The 18244-nt window shown below is 40.6% G+C and overlaps 1 protein-coding gene across 1 annotated transcript; it reads left to right on the forward strand.

Annotated features, from left to right (window-relative positions):
• The first annotated feature begins 181 nt into the window (after nt 1-181).
• Nucleotides 182-15144, forward strand: LOC133534029 (protein Jumonji-like). Its single transcript, XM_061873120.1, has 3 exons — nt 182-295; nt 1090-1184; nt 14561-15144. The coding sequence occupies exons 1-3, from the start codon at nt 199-201 to the stop codon at nt 14861-14863; spliced, it is 495 nt and encodes a 164-aa protein (XP_061729104.1). The 5' UTR covers nt 182-198; the 3' UTR covers nt 14864-15144.
• Nucleotides 15145-18244: the final 3100 nt, after the last annotated feature.

The following is an 18244-nucleotide window of genomic DNA, read 5'->3' on the forward strand; positions in this document are numbered from 1 at the left end:
AGGGAGTGTTTTAAATCGACACGAGTTACGAATTACCTATTCGCACATGTATCGTACAACGTTTAACAGTACATATGGCCCTTTAAATGTTCGACACAGTAACGTAATATGCTACTTCTCGCACTAGTGCTATAAAGTAGCCCCATATGTACTGTAAAAATAATATATGTGATCATATTTCAGATCGCGACGTCGCTCATGGACGCGCACTTCGACCCGTCCAAGCAGCCGCCGGGCGCCGTCGACGTCGAGAAGGCGTACTGGCGCGCCGTGCTGCTTGGCACCGAGCACATCGGTATACATTTAGATTTATAGTACCTGGGCGACCGAGCTTTGCTCGGTTATAACTATTTATTGTAATATGGTGGTGTATAGGTGATAATCTTAACTACATTTTTTTACTAAATTAAACTTGTTTAAAACAATAAAAATTAAAAAAATATATATATAAACTTGAACATATAAAAAAAAAGTTACTCACCGGGCGAGATTCGAACCCGTAACACTCGTTTAGCAGTCCGCGTCTTAATAACCCGCTGGACCAGACGGACAGCGGCCGGCAACACGAAAATTAGCGACCATATTCTGCGTCGAAAGAAAAACGCATGAAAACTCGAATACACGCGTTTTCCCAAACATAAGACTAATCTAGATAGATTGTATACCCCCAAAAACCCCCATATACCAAATTTCAGCAAAATTGTTAGAGCCGTTTCCGAGATCCCGGAAATATATAATATACAAGAATTGCTCGTTTAAAAGGTATAAGATATAGATTTATTTATTTATGCAACATACGATTACAAATTACATTCATGTCAATTTATCGACTTCATATTTTTCAGTGACCTCTATTATTATAATATAATAAGGGTGACAGTTGGTAACTACAGTTACCAAAAGCAATTAATTGATCTATATTGTTTTTAAAAGTTGTTAATCAAAAGTTATATCGTTTTAGGAGTACAATATATGGTTTAATTATTTGCTCGTGTTACAGGAAACACCCGGTAGATGCCTCAAAACGCATTAATGGGTAGTGTTTCTTTAGTTTGTTAATAATTTAATATATTATGTTTTTTTGTTCAGTGGCCAACACGGCGTCCATAGACACGGGAGAGGAGGGTTATGGTTTCCCGAAGGACCCGCAGGCCGACTACGGCGCGCACCCCTGGAATCTCAAGGTAGGTTTCTAAAAAAAATATCGCTGACTGTACTTTTATATCAACAGACAACTAATATTAATCGAGACTAAAAGCAATTATTAAAATTCTTCGTGTTACTTTACGTATTAATTGGTTTTACACCACACCATTATATAGGTTTCAAAATATACAGAAGTTAGTTTCCAGTTCGTAATTTATGATATTAAAAACTTGTTGCATGTCTATAATAGTACATTATTGCAGAGGCCGGGAAAGAGCAATTCGTGGATGAGATTTGATTTTGTCGGACGACGCGAAGCGGAGTCCGACAAAGAAGACGAATCCACGAATTGCTGTTCCTGCCGAGGCATATATAGTGCTTTTCTCCAAACATGCGAGGAAATCAGGTAAAATAATCATAATTTAAACATGAACCAGCACTCAAATCGAGCCTTCACATCAAAAACGTTAAAATCAATTTCGCTCTTTAATTATTTTTTTAAAGTTAAAGGCACAACTATTCTGCCATTCAGTACCATTCAATATTCGCTCATTCAATATAATTGTGCAATATAAGCTGTATTTGCACGCATGAGATCCTTAAAAAAATATAAAAGTTATATAGTCTTTGATTTTATTAAGCAGTATTCGCACGATCATACACGTCGGTCTTACACGACTCTATCCTTATCTTGAAATGACGCTGACGGGTCGTGTAGACGCGGCCCGCGGCTATATTAATTGGCTGTATGCCGTCCGCTAAACACGACAATACTGTTTTTTTTTTTATTTGAGTACAATAAGGTGAACATTTCCGAGCATATCGGAGTAAATAATATTATTGTAGTATATCATAAATATGTATTGGTGTGGGTAGGTTTTTAAAAATAATAAATCAGTCTATATCCAGCTGTCTTTGTGTTTACTTCATGGTGGCAGCGGTGCTCGGAAATATCGAATAAATTACATTATTAAGTGTCGTGCGGTGAACTTTTAACATTAATACAAGTGCACTGTTAGTAAATACGTGTTTTTAACAATGGAGCACGCGCGTCCTCCTACGGAATTAGCTTTAGAAGGCGGCCCGGCGAATCGTGCTGATTCATGGCGCAAATGGTTAAAGCAGTTTAAAGTGTTTTTAAAGGCATCTGGTGTATACAAGGAAACCTTCGATGTACAAGCGAGTTTATTAATAAATCTTATCGGGTCCGAGGGATACGACGTGTACACAACGTTCAAGTTTTGATAAAGAGGAGGATCGCGACGAACATTGATAAGTTTGATTGAAAGTTTGATCAGCATTTTGGCACAAAAACAAATGTTATTATGCTGCGATTTAAGTTTTTCACACGCAGTCCAGAAGCCGGTGTGAAGCATCGATGAATATGTAACCGCTTTGAGAATCATTAGCAACAGTGCGAGTTTGATAAACTCGAAGATGGCTTGCTACGCGATCGCATCGTGTGCGGGATTAAGGATAGCGTAGTACGGGATAGACTCTTGCGCACAGACGGGTTGACATTAGAAAAAGCTATACGAATATGTCAGTCTAGTGAAATAACGAGTGAAGAGAACCGGGAGATCGAGGCGGAAGAAGGAGTCAGTGAGTATGTCGGTAGATGCGTGAGGAATCGCTCGGGCTGTGGGCGTGGGTCGGTGCGTCGTGGCTGGCGCGGACCGGCCCGCGGAGGCGGCGCGCGCGCGTCCGGCGGCGGCGTCGGCGGCGCTGGCGCGGCAGCCGGCGGCGCGGGAGCGGCGGGAGCGCTCGGGAGCGATTATGTGCATCGTGTGCTGAAAGCTATTGTGACGGCGGGGCTTCGTTGCGCGGCTAAAGTGTTAAGTGTTTTTTGTGGCGGGAAACAGAGGTCATTTTAAAAAAGTGTGTCCGGCGCGTAAATCGAACAAAGTGTATCAACTACAGGAGGACAGCGACGACCTGTATTATTTGGACACTATCAAAAACGTTCGATCACATTGAGGACTCAGAGTGGTATGAATCATTACCGTTACTTTGTTCAGATAGAATTAGTAAGACATAAATTTAAACTGGACACTGGTGCAGATCTCAATGTAATATCTAAATCTCAATTTTGTGAAATTAGGCTTTAGTCTCTCGGATATAAGCGCCGACAATATAAAAGCGCAATCATATTGTCGCAATTATATTCCCTTTATAGGCTCGTGTATTATTAAATTGCATATACAACAACAGGAATTATGTTGAAATTTATTATAGCGGAGGGATGGGAATATCAAAGTATTCTTGGAAAATACGCTCTGAGAGAATTAGGCCTAGTAAAACGTGTCTATTCGCTAAACGTTGACGACTTTACTGATGTTTAAGCGTTATAAGTAATTGCGATTTATTGTCAACATAGTTTTTTTTTGGTATCTCAAACGGCGCCACACGCCCATAGATAGTGTCAATGTTTCATCGCTCTCGCTCTCTCTATCAAAAATGGCTGCACGCGTAAGTCCATAACTCTGTGTTAAAAATAATAAAATTAGTTTTAGTGCACAAATATTGTGCTTCAAATGTGAAAGTCGAAATAAAGACTATTGTGTTAAATCCAACGTTTTATTGAAAGTTATCCACCAGTGAACCAGCTTATCCATTTATCCAAATTGTGCCGGCCACATGGTCGGACATTGGTCCAATCGAACCGAATAAGAACGAAATTACAAGATTATCACCATGGAATACATAAAATTACAGCAAAATATAGAAGAGAAATTGACAAGGCCGCTTCTAACCTCAAAAAATCACCGAAATCGCGTATGACCAACACGTACTTACAAGCAAGGTTAGATCTTCTCGAAGGAAATTGGAAATCTTTCGAGAGCAACCATCAAACGATTTTGTTAGAATCTAAGGATCCAAGCAATACGTACTTCACAAATGAAACCTATGACAGAGTCGAAGAAAAATATATTGATTATAAGTGTCAGTTAAAAGAGGCCTTGGAAAAAATCAAATCAACAATGTCAACATCCTCAACTCACACACATAATAATCTACAGAGTGAATCAAATCCATCAAGTGCAGTGAAGCTACCCAGAATTATAATCCCCGTATTTTCTGGCAAGTATGCGGAGTGGCCTACTTTTCACGACCTATTCGAATCTGTGATCAATAACAACCAGACTTTAGCACCTGTACAAAAGCTCCACTACTTAAAGGGTCATCTGACGGGTGAAGCAGAGCAGTTAATACGACAACACCTATAACGGATGCAAATTATGAACAATGTTGGACATTATTGAAGAAACGTTACAGCAACACTCGCTACATCTCATCGTGCATACTTAACCGCTTAATAAGCCAAAAGACTTTAACCGCAGCATCTTCTTATGGTGTCAAACAAATATTAGACACAACAAATGAATGTTTAAGTGCTCTGACCAACATGAATATTGATGTTTCAACATGGGATCTTATCATCATCCACCTGATCATACAGAAGCTTGACCAGGAATCCCGGAAAGAATGGGAACACAAGATAAGTGATTACTCAGATAAACTACCAACGTTTAGTGAATTTTCAACATTCCTAGAATCCAGATTCAGAGCATTGGAGTTCTTAGAGCCAAGTACTAAGAAAGAAACAAGATTAAAAGAAACAGAGCGACCTAAAGTGTTCAGCATTACCTCATCAGCATCATCAGTATCCTGCCCATTTTGTGCAGAGGCTCACTTGTTGTACCAATGTAAGCGGTTTAGCCAGGACTCTGTACAACAACGGAGGGACTTTGTCAAAAGTAAGGCGTTGTGCTTCAATTGCTTTGGAGCAAAGCATTCTGCAACACACTGCAAGCGAGACACAACATGTAGGCGCTGCGGCCGCCGTCACCACTCCCTATTGCATCTGGACAGCGAGCAACCACCTTCAGCGCAACCAAGCCGAGCCGTTGAAGGGGTGAAGATCCACAACCAACAGCCGAGTACCCATGAGAAGTCGGACAGAAGGAACCTGGGCCTGGTAACATGTGGCTCACGCTGCCGAAAGTTCAGGTTCATCGAATAGTGAGATAATATTAACAACGGCATTAGTTAAGGTAGAAAATAAAGGAAACTGTCATATACTTAGGGCATTTCTTGACCAGGGTGCACAATTATCATTCGTGACTGAGCGTGCTGTACAATTGCTTCAGTTACACAAGATACCTGTTAATGTTAGTGTTGATCCCTCAGGGCTGGGCGGAGAAAAATCCCCTTGTCAGTCCCAATTAAACACAAAGTTCAATTCAAAATACAATCCATTTGTAGCTCTTTTAGTTGCGTTGTTCAAGCATATGTGGTAAGTCAGGTAACTAATCCCATTCCTTCACAGAAAGTTGAGATTCATGATTGGCAGGAGTTGAAGAAATTAAAGATGGCAGATCCAGGATATGACACTCCAGGCCATGTGGACATGTTGCTGGGTGCTGAGGTGTATGGACTGACCCTGACAGAGGGTATTGTACGTAATCCGACGTCCACGCTGACAGCACAGAACACGCTTTGGGCTGGATCCTGTCAGGAAGAACACAAGTGAGTAACCATTCTAATAGCTTTATAACTGCTCATATTCTGGATAACTCCATTAATGACACTCTCCGTAAATTCTGGGAAATAGAAACTGATCAGCCTCGCACCTTGTTGTCTAAGGAGGACCAAGTGTGTGAGGAGCATTATGCATCCACTACAACTAGAGACTGTACAGGTCGCTATGTTGTTAGTCTCCCATTTCGTGATGAAGATCCATCATGTCAGTATGGCGAATCACGGAAAGTGGCTTTAAGGAGATTTCTCTCATTGGAGAAAAAGATGGATAGCAATCCACTCCTAAAGCAGGAATATACCAAAGTGATAAATGAATATTTATCACTAAATCACATGGAACTTATCCAAGACCAGCGGGACGCTGCGAGACCTGGCTGTGTGTACATGCCTTACCATGCCGTGATTCGCAGCGACAAATCCACAACCAAGTTTCGCATGGTTTTTGACTGCTCTTCTAAAGGTGTTAATGGCAGGTCCTTGAATGATGATCTCTTGGTTGGTCCACGACTACAACCAGAACTGCGTCATATCATCATGAAATGGCGTATTCATCCAATTTGCTTTATAGCAGATATTATAAAAATGTACAGGCAGGTTAAAGTCGTGGACAAACACACTGATTTCCAACGCTTGCTGTGGCGTGAGAGTTCTGATGACATTGTAAAGGATTACAGGATGTTACGTGTAACTTTCGGGGTCTCGTCAGCTCCTTATCTTGCAGTCAAAAGTTTACAGCAAGTGGCTAAAGATGATGGTAAAGATTATCCATTGGCTGCAGAAAGGGTGCTGACAGATTTCTATATGGATGATTTCATGAGTGGGTGTGAGACAGATGATCAAGCCATCCAAATCTATTCGGAAATAGTTAGTTTGCTAAGTAAAGCTGGGTTTGAATTACAAAAATGGGCAAGCAATAGTCAAAGATTAATGGAAACAATTTATCCACACCCGGTTACCAGCTCTGACAAAGACATAAAACTGGATGACATGATCAAAATCCTAGGCTTGTCTTGGAATCATCAGACTGACTCATTTCACTATAAGGTTAACTTACCTCCACAGCCAACCCCCGTCACCAAGCGGAACATCTTGTCTGACATATCACGTCTCTTTGATCCACTGGGATGGATTTCCCCAGTCATTATCCGAGCCAAGATATACATGCAAAAACTGTGGGTTTCAGGTCACTCGTGGGACGAGGAAGTGACTTCCAACTTGCTGACAGAGTGGAATGAGTTCCGTGAGCAGCTCCCGGTTCTCAACGACTTCATCATGCCAGATGGGTTGGCGTCAGGCAAGACGCGAGTGATATCCAGCTGCATGGGTACTGCGACGCCTCCAACGACGCTTACGCAGCAGTCGTATACCTGAGGGTAGTGGATCATGAAGGTAATGTTACTGTCCATTTAGTCGCAGCCAGAACGAAGGTCTGTCCAATCCGCCAAATTTCCACACCCCGACTTGAACTTTCCGGAGCAGTACTCTTATCCAAACTGCTGGCAGAAGTATCCACTGTCTTATCCATGCCAGTCAGTCATTGCAGGGCTTGGACAGACTCAACCATAGTCCTCGCATGGCTTCAAGGTGAGCCGAACCGTTGGACAACGTTTGTTGCCAATCGCGTCACTGAGATCCTATCCATACTAAACCATGATCAGTGGGCGCATGTAGAATCCACCAGCAACCCGGCAGACTGTGCAAGTCGAGGAATGTCACCATCTGATTTCATCCAATTCGAGTTGTGGGTCCATGGCCCAGCTTGGCTACATGACCCTAACTACCAGCATCCAACATCCGAGCCCGTATCCACTGAGCTAGAAGCAAAGCCCATGAAAGTCCAGGTATGTACAGTTTTATCCCCTGCTCAGCCATCCGAAGAGTTGAGTGCTTGGACTAAATACTCATCTTTAACAAAGACAGTAAGAGTAGTAGCTTACTGTCTCAGATTTTGTAAAAAACTGAAAGGAGAATCGTTTCCATCCTATCTGACCGCAAGAGAGCTTGATAATGCCTTGAAGGTAGGTATTAAAGCAAGTCAATTGTCAGCCTTTCCCCGGGAGTTAACTAACCTGAATAACTCTAATCCAATTCCCCGGAGAAGCATTATCTTATCATTGTGTCCCTTCTTGGACGAGGATGGCATTATGAGAACGCGAGGTAGGATTGAGCATAGCGATCATTCTTATAATGTAAAGCATCCTATCATAATGCCTCATGACCATCACTTGTCAAAGCTGATTGTGAGTGACGCTCACTCAAGGACTCTCCACGGAGGCCCCCAACTCACCCTAAATTATGTAAGATCCAAGTTTCTAATTATTAATGCCAAAAGCTTGATTAGACATATTTTAAGTAAATGTGTGAGATGTATAAAGTACAAAGTCACCAAAACTCAACCCTTCATGGCTGATTTACCCAGTAGCAGGGTGACTGTTGCTCGACCGTTCCACCGCACCGGGTGCGACTATGCAGGCCCTATAAATATCAGAATATCCAAAGGTAGAGGATGCAAGAGCTATAAGGGCTATATAGCACTGTTTGTATGTATGGTAACCCGTTGTATCCACCTGGAGGCAGTAAGTTCACTTACCACTGAAGGGTTTCTAGCTGCTTATAGACGGTTCGTGGCACGTCGAGGACCCTGTAAGGAGATTTGGAGCGACAATGGGTCCAACTTTGTCGGTGCATCCAAGGAACTGCGCATCCTCTTCCAGCAGGGCGAGGCTTCTGTCATGAAAGAGGTTGCTGAGGCCTTAGCTAATGAAGGTACTGAATGGCATTTTATTCCACCCCGGGCTCCCAATTTCGGTGGACTCTGGGAGGCGGGTGTCGCCTCTACTAAATATCATTTGAAACGGGTCCTAGATGGCACCACTCTCACGTTTGAGGAGTTATCAACGGTTTTAGCACAGGCTGAGGCTTGTCTAAACAGTAGGCCCATGTACCAGCTGCCAACAAATGAAGTGGACACGAGTCACTCACTCCGGGACACTTTCTAGTTGGCGAAAGCTCTGGTAACGCGCCAGATCGCAACTATGAAGATTCTCAAATCAGCCCTTTACATAGATGGCAGCTCACCCAGAAGATTATGCAGCAGTTCTGGCGAAAGTGGTCTCAGGAGTACCTAACAACGCTCTATCAGAGGTACAAATGGACTAAGGTGACCCCAGAGCCACAGGTAGTGGACGTAGTGTTAGTCAAGGAGGATGATCTCCCGCCCTCGATGTGGTTATATGGGTTAGTACAAGAAAAGCACCTGGTCCAGACAATGTCACTAGAGTTGTACCTTAAAATGTAAACATTCCAAACTTATGAGACCTGTTTTCCAAATTAATAGTGTTGCCTGTTGCAACTAGTATTATTTGTCATGTAGTTAAAGTATAGTTTCCTGTATTCTTATTTTGCTACCAGGTCAGAGCAAAGGACTAAGAGGTATGTTATTAATATGTGTAAACTTAGTTGTAGGTACCCCAAATGGTACTGTAAAATCATATGGTTGATACTGTTACTGTATAACTTTAGGTTCTTACTCGTAATGAAGTTCCTACAAGGTGTTACTGAAGTCTCTATTAATACTTCTAAATTCTACTAGTATGTAAAACTATACAAGTGTACTTATTCAAAATGACTGATAGGAAAGAGTACTAATTGTATAAATATTGTAATAGGTATACTTATAAGTTTTTATTTTTTTCTAAATTACATTTATGTGTTAGGTAGTAATTAAAGGGTTTTTTAACCTTCAGGTGATTTCTGGATACTCACTTTTACGGGTATGTTAGTAAATGTTAGTTAACGTGCTAAAGTTAGCATACAATGTACTTGTCTTAGTCAGCCTGTTTTCTCTATCTCTATAGATTGTAATCAAAGTTGTTCATGATCTCTGCCTTATAGACTGGTGAACAGTGTATTGTATTGTTTATGTTTAAAAATTTTAGATGGAGTGCAAAGTTATCTATTGATGTCATGTTAACCTTTTTTCATGTTAGGTTTAGTACGTTAGTAATGTGCAGTTCCTAAACCTTGTTATGTATGTACTGCTGTATGATGTCATGGCGGGCGGTAGGAAGAACATACTGTTCCTTGGCGGGCGGAATGTTTAAGCGTTATAAGTAATGGCGATTATTGTCAACATAGTTTTTTTTTGGTATCTCAAACGGCGCCACACGCCCATAGATAGTGTCAATGGTTTTCACTGCTCTCGCTCTCTCTATCAAAATGGCTGCACGCGTAAGTCCATAAACTCTGTGTTTAAAAATAATAAAATTAGTTTTAGTGCACAAATATTGTGCTTCAAATGTGAAAGTCGAAATAAAAGACTACTGTGTTAAATCCCAACGTTTTATTGAAAAGTTATCCACCAGTGAACCAGCTTATCCATTTATCCAAATTGTGCCGGCCACATGGTCGGACAACCTGATTTGTTCAGTGGCCTAGGTAAACTTCCAGGTCAGTATAAGATACTATTGAAAGCGACGCGTTGTCCATGCATTTGTCCTGTACGCAAAATACCGTTAGGTGTCAGGGATCAGTTGTTGACCGAGTTGACTCGCGTGGAGAGTTTAGGTGTCATACGTAAGGTTACGCACACCCACCTCGTGGGTTAAATGCTATAGTTATGGTTGCTAAAAAAGATGGGAGTTTTCGAGTGTGCCTCGATCCACGACCATTGAACCGCGTTATACGTCGTCAGCACTACCCGTTGACCTACGGTAATCAGAGATAGCGCCAAAGTTAAAGGGAGCGCGTTACTTCAGTAAGTTAGATGCCAGGTCCGGTTCTGGATGATCCAGTTAGACGATGACATTGCCGATCTGTGCACATTTGGCACGCCATATGGTAGTATCAATTTTTACGCTTACCATATGGAAATTAATTCGGCTTCTGAGGTGTTTTCACAGTAAAATAAGACAGCTGCTGGAGGACCTCGAAGGTGTCGATTCGTTCGTCGATGGACGTTATCGTCTGGGGAGCCACGGAGGAAGAGCATGACAGTCGCGTTACGAAGTTTGCTTGAAAGAGCGAGACAAGTAGGTATAAAATTTAATAAGGAAAAGTAGTGAATTTTGTGTGAGTGAGGTAACATATTTAGGTCATACTTTTAATTCGGAAGGGGTTAAAATCGATGACAAAAAATTAAAGGCTATTAAAGAAATGCGAGCCCTAGTGACAGGCACTCTCTAGAAAGGTTTCTAGGTATGATCAATTATGTTGCCAAGTTCATTCCTTGTTATTCGGAACAAGTAGCTCCACTTAGAAACCTCCTTAAAAAAAGACAGTGAGTGGTGCTGGGGCGAGTGCGAGGAGCACGTGGTGCGCGCGTTGAAGCAGGCGCTGTGTGAGGCGCCGGTGCTGGCGCTGTTCGCGCCGGGATCGTCCCTGCGTGCTTCAGTAGATGCGAGTAGCCAGGCCCTAGGAGCTGTTTTCCTGCAACAGGATGCGTCCGGTTGAGTTTGCTTCTGCCACGCTCACCGACACGCAGCAACGCTACGCGCAGATCGAGAAGGAGATGTTGGCGATTGTTTTGCTCTCGAGAGGTTCCATCAGCTATGTATACGGGAAATCAGACGTGGTAGTTGAAACGGACCACAAACCCTTGGAAGCGCTGTTTAAGAAATCCCTGGATGCTGTACCGGCTCGGTTGCAGCGTATGATGTTGCGTGTTCAGAGGTATGATTTTTCTGTTGTATACAAACCCGGAAAGTACATGTTCATCGCGGATACTTTGTCACGTGCGGCCCTTCCAGACTTAATGAGCGATAAGATCTCACAGGAAGTTGACGATCAAACCTGTTTCTTGTTGCGGTCGGTGCGCATAAGTGATAACAAGATGGATACAATAAGACAAGTCACTTGCAAGGACAAGGTATGTCAAGTTTTAATAAATTACATCAAAAACGGGTGGCCAACCTCAAAACACGAGTCTGATGAATGTGTGCGAGCATTATGGGACGGCAGGGAATGCTTTGAATCCACAGACGGCGTCTTATTCAAGAATAATCTGGTGTATATTCCGACCGGACTCCGAACAGAGATGGTGTCGCGGGTGCACGAAGGCCACCTCGGCATAGACCGGTGCAAGCGGCGCGCCAGGGAGGTAATGTGGTGGCCGGGCCTGTCGCGTGACGTCGAGCGCGCCGTGCGCCGCTGCCGCACCTGCGCGCAGCACGCGCCCGCGCCGCAGCGGGAGCCGATGGTGCCGCACCTCATACCGGGCATACCATGGGCCAAAGTTGGTTCGGATATTTTTGAGTACAAGAGTAAAAACTACTTGCTCTTAGTCGACTACTTTTCAAACTTTGTCGAGGTATGTCCCTGAAGATCTATAAATTCAGCCGCTGTAGTGCTAGCACTAAAGGATCAATTTGCCCGACACGGAATTCCAGTGGAGCTCATTTCAGATAACGGCCCAGCCTATGCGTCGAGGGCATTCAAGAAATTTGCAGAAGTCTGGGACTTTAGGCACTCCACGTCATCTCCCAACTACGCTCAATCAAACGGTCGCAGCGAACGAGCGGTAAGGACAATGAAAATGATCTTAAAAAATCATTGGACACGGGTTCAGACTTTTATTTAGGTTTATTGAATTTTAGAGCCACGCCGCGGGATGGAATCGCTAGTCCTGCACAACTGCTAATGGGTAGGAGATTAAATACGCGCATTACAATTCATGAGGATAAATTAGTACCGGATAGGGACAACACGGTCGATTAACACGGCTAATTAACACCCTTATACTGCCCATTATTGATTATGGTGATGTGGTTATCCGGACTTAAACGAAGAGTTGCTCGATAAATTGGACCGCCTGCTTAATAACTGCATTCGCTTCGTTTTTTGCCTCCGCAAATATGATCACGTTTCTTCTTTTCGCGCACAACTTGGCTGGCTTCCCATTCGTCAACGACGCAATATTCGCTTGCTTTCCACTCTTTTTTCTGTGCTTAACGATCCACATTCTCCTGAATACCTCAAATCCTTCTTTCAATATTATGGCGTTACCCGCGACCGTCAACTTCGCTCTTCTGGCAATATGTCTCTGTCCATCCCTCTTCACCGGACTGGGTTCATGTCAAATTCGTTCACCGTGCAGGTGGCGCGTCTTTGGAATGGACTTCCTTTTTACATCAAAAATGCGCCAAATAAGTTCGCTTTCAAAAAATCATTACGTGCTTTCTTTGCTAGCAGAATGAAAGATTCTTAATGTATTTATTTCTTAGCTTCAGATGTTTCGTCTTTATTTATATATATGTATATATCTACATATTTATTTATATATGTATGTGTGTATTATGTTTGTATGTATATGTTATTTCATGTATTTTTGCTTGATTTGTTTTGCTATTGTAATTGTAGCACCGCTCTCAATCTCTCTGCTTAGCCTTAAGGTTGACTGGTTAGAGAATGCCTCGTGGCATTAAGTCCGCCTTTTGTACTATAAGATTGTTTTCTTTTGTGCAATAAAGATTAAATAAATAAATAAATAAATTATGATAACATAGTGCGTAATCAGGCGCGGAGTAAACAATGGCACGACGAGCGGGCGCGAGCGCTGCCGGAGCTGCAGCCGGGTGATGACGTCATCGCACTAGACGGCAGTGACGGCAGTGGCGGCAGGAGGCGCGCGGCGCGGGTCACGGGCCGGGCGTCACAGCCGCGATCGTACTTCGTAACGGATGCCTCAGGCAAGCGTTACCGAAGAAATAGGCGGCATCCTGATTAAGCTGGAACCCGAGATTGCATCTCACGCATCATCTCATCACGAGATATTGGACGGTGAAGATGCAGGGTGTTCAAGCGATGACAGGGTTTACGACGACGTAGGAGAGTCACTCGATACGGCCCCCGACACCGCGGTTCAGGATACGCGTTCTCAGACCGGTCAGCCTGTTGTCTCAGGGCGTAATGAAAATAGCTATCAACGCTTGCCGAGGGCTGCTGCTATAGAGGCCAGAAAAAAGTTAAAGCAATAATAACCCATGTTAAATATATATAAAATAGGTATATTACATATTTACCTATGTCAATCATGTATATCGTAATTGCAGTTCCTCGTGTTAGCAAAAATAAACCTTATGTATATGAGAACTTTTATATATGAACGATTATTGAATGTAATAGTTAAAGTATGTACCTAAACAAATAATCTTAATGTTAAGTTGGACCTGATACAAGCAAATTTAAAAATATCTAACTGTTTTTTAATTAATTTCATTTCATTTATTCCTTGCTTTGTTATTTTAACACAAGTTTGCAATTAAGTTTAGGCATACGTATGATCACAACAATAATTCACAAGGATAGGAAGGATAAACATTATAAATTAGTATGTTATGTTCATAACTGTGCGGCCAATATGTAAGATTAAGATTATAGATACTGCATCTCACGAAGGTAAGCTGTCTAGCGAAATTAGACTTTGATAACATAATAATAAAAGTGAAAATCAAGGCTCTTCATGAAATGTACTAGCTATAATTATATACTGTAAGGAGTTACAATAACTTATAATTACTGTAATCCAAATCGGTTAAAACTTGTAATAATTGGATTACTTCAACAATTCATTAAGAGGGAGATGTAGTATATTCATAAATATGTATTGGTGTGGGTAGGTTTTTAAAAATAATAAATCAGTCTATATCCAGCTGTCTTTGTGTTTACTTCAATTATAATAAATAAATCTTCTCTGCTGGTGTCCGGGCGATATAGCCGTGACGATGTGCGCTCGCTAGGTGGGCTCTTTGGCGTAGACGGGGGTCTGTAGCTCTGTATAAAGACTAGCCCAGCGGGTTGTCCGGCATCAGTTCACGAGCGCCCACCTGGTGGGTTCCTGGCAGTGTCAGCATTCGAACCCTCGACCTCCTCACAGGTCCTGGCGCGGAACCCGAACAACGTGCTCCGCTACCTCGGCCCAGTGCTGGGCGTGACTGTGCCCACGCTCCACCTCAGCATGCTGTTCAGCACCTCGTGCTGGCACCGCGACCCCCACGGCCTGCCCTGGACCGAGTACATGCACAGCGGGGCCGACAAGATATGGTGCGTGCACTTGTGTGTGTGTGTGTGTGTGTGTGTGTGTGTGTTTGTGTGCGTGTGTGTGTGTGTGCGTGCGTGCGTGCGTGCGTGCGTGCGTGCGCGTGGTAATGTTTATAGCAAATATTATAAATATATCTAATTGCTCTAGGTAAGTATACAATGGAGATGCCTCTTTAACTTTGCTCAACCCGTTACCATCAAGATGTCGTCTCTTTGACGTCCGCAATCCAAGTGTACGAGTCTGTACCCCACTCTCTTTAGCTTCCGCTTACCCCTGCCACTTGCTAACTCTAGTATTGCCAGGGAAGCCATTAAACATTACCCATCACCCTGATATTAAACTTAGGTATTTTAAGAATGTTGCCAAGTAAAATTCATATTTGCATACACTATTTGGTGCAATTACTAAAAAATCATGACATTCGGCCATCTCCTACTTCGTGCATGACTCCGGCGCACGAAACTCAATCAAAGGTCGAAAAGAAAATAGCTGAAAAAGCTCATTTAGGGAAACTTATAAAATATTTCTTATCCAGATAAATAAATTAGGTACAATTCTTCTATTCAGCATGAAATTCATCTGTAACTAAAATCCTTTTTCAGTCTTCTAATAATTACATCAATAACATTAAATGTATAAACTTTATTTTAGATCAATATATTTGAGATCCCGTATATCATGACATTCGGTCTTCAGTTGTCCCTTGTTTATATTTACTGTCAGTTGCATATGTTTCACTCTATTAGAATTTTACTTTGAACGTTTATTCTTGATCTTAATTTCAACTTATTAGAGCTTGATATTCTTCTTTTGTCTACTAATACATGTAGGCAATATTTCGTTGGTTATTTTCTCAGTGAAAAATCCTATTATCCGATGTTAGTCTCACAAATGCTTAACCCGTTTTTTTATACAGAGATATTATAACTTTGTACAACGAATAGATAATTTGTTCGTTTACAAATAAAAAAATGATATTTTACGTTTAAGAGTTTTAAATTTTAATATTATGAACACTAATAATTTTTATTATTTCGCTGAAACATACCTGACAAATAAATCAGTATTTTGTTCCTCTGTCGGATGTTACTTATTTATTAATTAACGCTGTTACCATCCCCACTATGTTCTATAGGATCAATATAATAGTTTCTCATGTACTGAGATATTCTGAGTGTGAATCCATATTGGTATGGGTTCCAGCATAGATACCTAAATAACCAGATTAAAACAATTATCAAAATTAACAAATAAAATCTTTAACAATGTTTTCATAATTTATAATTTATGATTTCTGATTGTAACACTATTCTCAGTTTGTATGTTATAGGTTCAAAACCTATCGGTGTTACTTACTACTTTTTTTTTTTAATGTGATTAGCGTAAAACCTTGCTAAGCTGTTGCCGAATAGCCTCAAACCCGACAGAAACACTTGATTCAGGTGTTAGTAGCAAAAATATAATTTATCATGCACAACTTTACATTTTTATTTTTGCAAATTATGGAACATAATTGCATGTTCCCCCAATGTTCCATTATTTTCTACTTTTCTAAGTGTATTTGACAACAAATATATCTAATAAATTACCTTTTTATTTTTGACGTTTTATTATATTTCATCTATTATATCAAAAATAAATGAACTGGTAGGGTCAAATGGAAGATTATCAACGCACACCCTTTTCGATATCATATCATACCGATACCTATCATTCGTCTACAGCAATCTTCTAAAATGGCAGATTTATCAAATCAATGCAAGCATTCCAAAAATGAGTTTTTTTTTTTTTCTTCCCACTCTTTCAAGCAAGTATAGCAGATTTTTCAAAACAATACAATCTTTTCTGATGGTACCAATCTTAATGGCGCAATTTCTGTTTTTATGCATACTTAATTGATTTAAGCATCTAGCGGATATAAGCAATTATAATATTGAACTCTGTTGTCAACATTAAAATTCACACTTAAATAATTTTATATGACATGATTTTTTTTGGCATACCTACATAATGTTAAGTAATACATTTCAGTGTATCAATTGACAAATGTAGGTGTTCCATTGAATAAATTTACAATAGACACAGTGACACGAAATTCACTTTTTAAAAGAAAAAGTGAATTATGCAGAAACGTGATAAAAACGGAAAGATTAAAAGCCAGCTTATACCTAAAAAATTTTTTTTATCCTGATACGAATCTTTACAATCGTAACTTTAAAACGAGAGAGATAGGATGATTTGAAGTGAAGGATATTTTACTGATGTATATGTTACCCTATTGAACTCTCTCTAGATATGTTAGAACAGTTGTTAACAACTACTAATGCTATCCCATCACTTGGATAAGCTGTTCTCTAGACACTGCTTTAAAACCGATTAACAAAAGTATCTTTAGACACTGCTGCTCCGAAGCAAAGTATCTTTAAACACTGGCATAAATACGACTAAACGCACAAAGCGTATTTAAAAGCAAATCAGTTGCTGGAATCACACATAACGAACGTTATTATTTCATGTCTCTTATCAAAATCTAGGTAAAACAATTCAAAATATAAAATTTCTTTAATATACTACTGTACATAAACTTTATTATTTCGAGGACTACATATTTAATATTAGTATTTATTTAGAGGTTATAGCTCTAAACTCCTTCACAGACTCAACCATTTCTACAATCTTGCATCCCTACTGTTTTTATAACGTAGTTTGTATATAACCCTAAATATTCTCCCCATATTTGTTGTTTGGAGGTCTCCAAACTTTTTTTTTAAACCATTAGGAGATTCTTAAAACAACCAGAACTTTAAACTATGACCTTAAATAAAATCATTGTTTAGTGTTTCTATAATAATATATTCAACTATAAGTTTGATCTCAACTAGAACCTCACGATTTGCAAAAAATTAGGTACTATTAGTCAAACGTAGCATAATACAAGTTTATATTTTAAAATACTTGTTCATCGCTGACCGAATTAGCAGCTTTCCTCTACAACGCGGCTCCTTGTCAAACAGACAACACATTTGATTAACTGAGCCCTGGAGGAGATTACATAATATCGTAAAGCCAGATCTGACAGATTTTCGTGGCCGCAAAAATGATTCCGATCTGACCCTTGTTCTTGACAAAATATGTTTCGAAAAAAAAAAATGCATGAAACTTTCAATTAAAGGGCAATAGTACATTATTGCAGAGGATGGGAAAGAGTAATTCGTGGATGAGTTTCGATTTCCAAACATGCAAGGAAATAAGGTAAAATAATCATAATTTAAGCATCAACCAGCACTCAAATCGAATCTTCACATCAAAAACAATTTCCCTCTTTAATTATTATTATTTTTAATTTAAAGGCACAACTATTCTGCCATTCAGTACCATTCAATATCAGCACGCATGAGATCCTTAATAAAAATAAAAGATTCTTTGATTTTATTAAGCAGTATTCGCACGATAACTTCCCGTCCGCTAACAACCGACAATAATAGTTTGATTTTTTATTTATTTGAGTTTGACCATAAT

This window comes from Cydia pomonella, unplaced genomic scaffold (assembly GCF_033807575.1).
Source record: "Cydia pomonella isolate Wapato2018A unplaced genomic scaffold, ilCydPomo1 PGA_scaffold_42, whole genome shotgun sequence".
In the NCBI taxonomy this organism is placed as follows: Eukaryota; Metazoa; Arthropoda; class Insecta; order Lepidoptera; family Tortricidae; genus Cydia; species Cydia pomonella.

Coding starts and splice junctions, on each gene's coding strand:
- LOC133534029 (XM_061873120.1), top strand. CDS start 199: ATGGACGCGCACTTCGACCCGTCCAAGCAGCCGCCGGGCGCCGTCGAC. Junction 296..1,089: donor GCTTGGCACCGAGCACATCG/GTATACATTTAG, acceptor TTTTTTGTTCAG/TGGCCAACACGGCGTCCATA. Junction 1,185..14,560: donor CGCACCCCTGGAATCTCAAG/GTAGGTTTCTAA, acceptor ACCTCCTCACAG/GTCCTGGCGCGGAACCCGAA.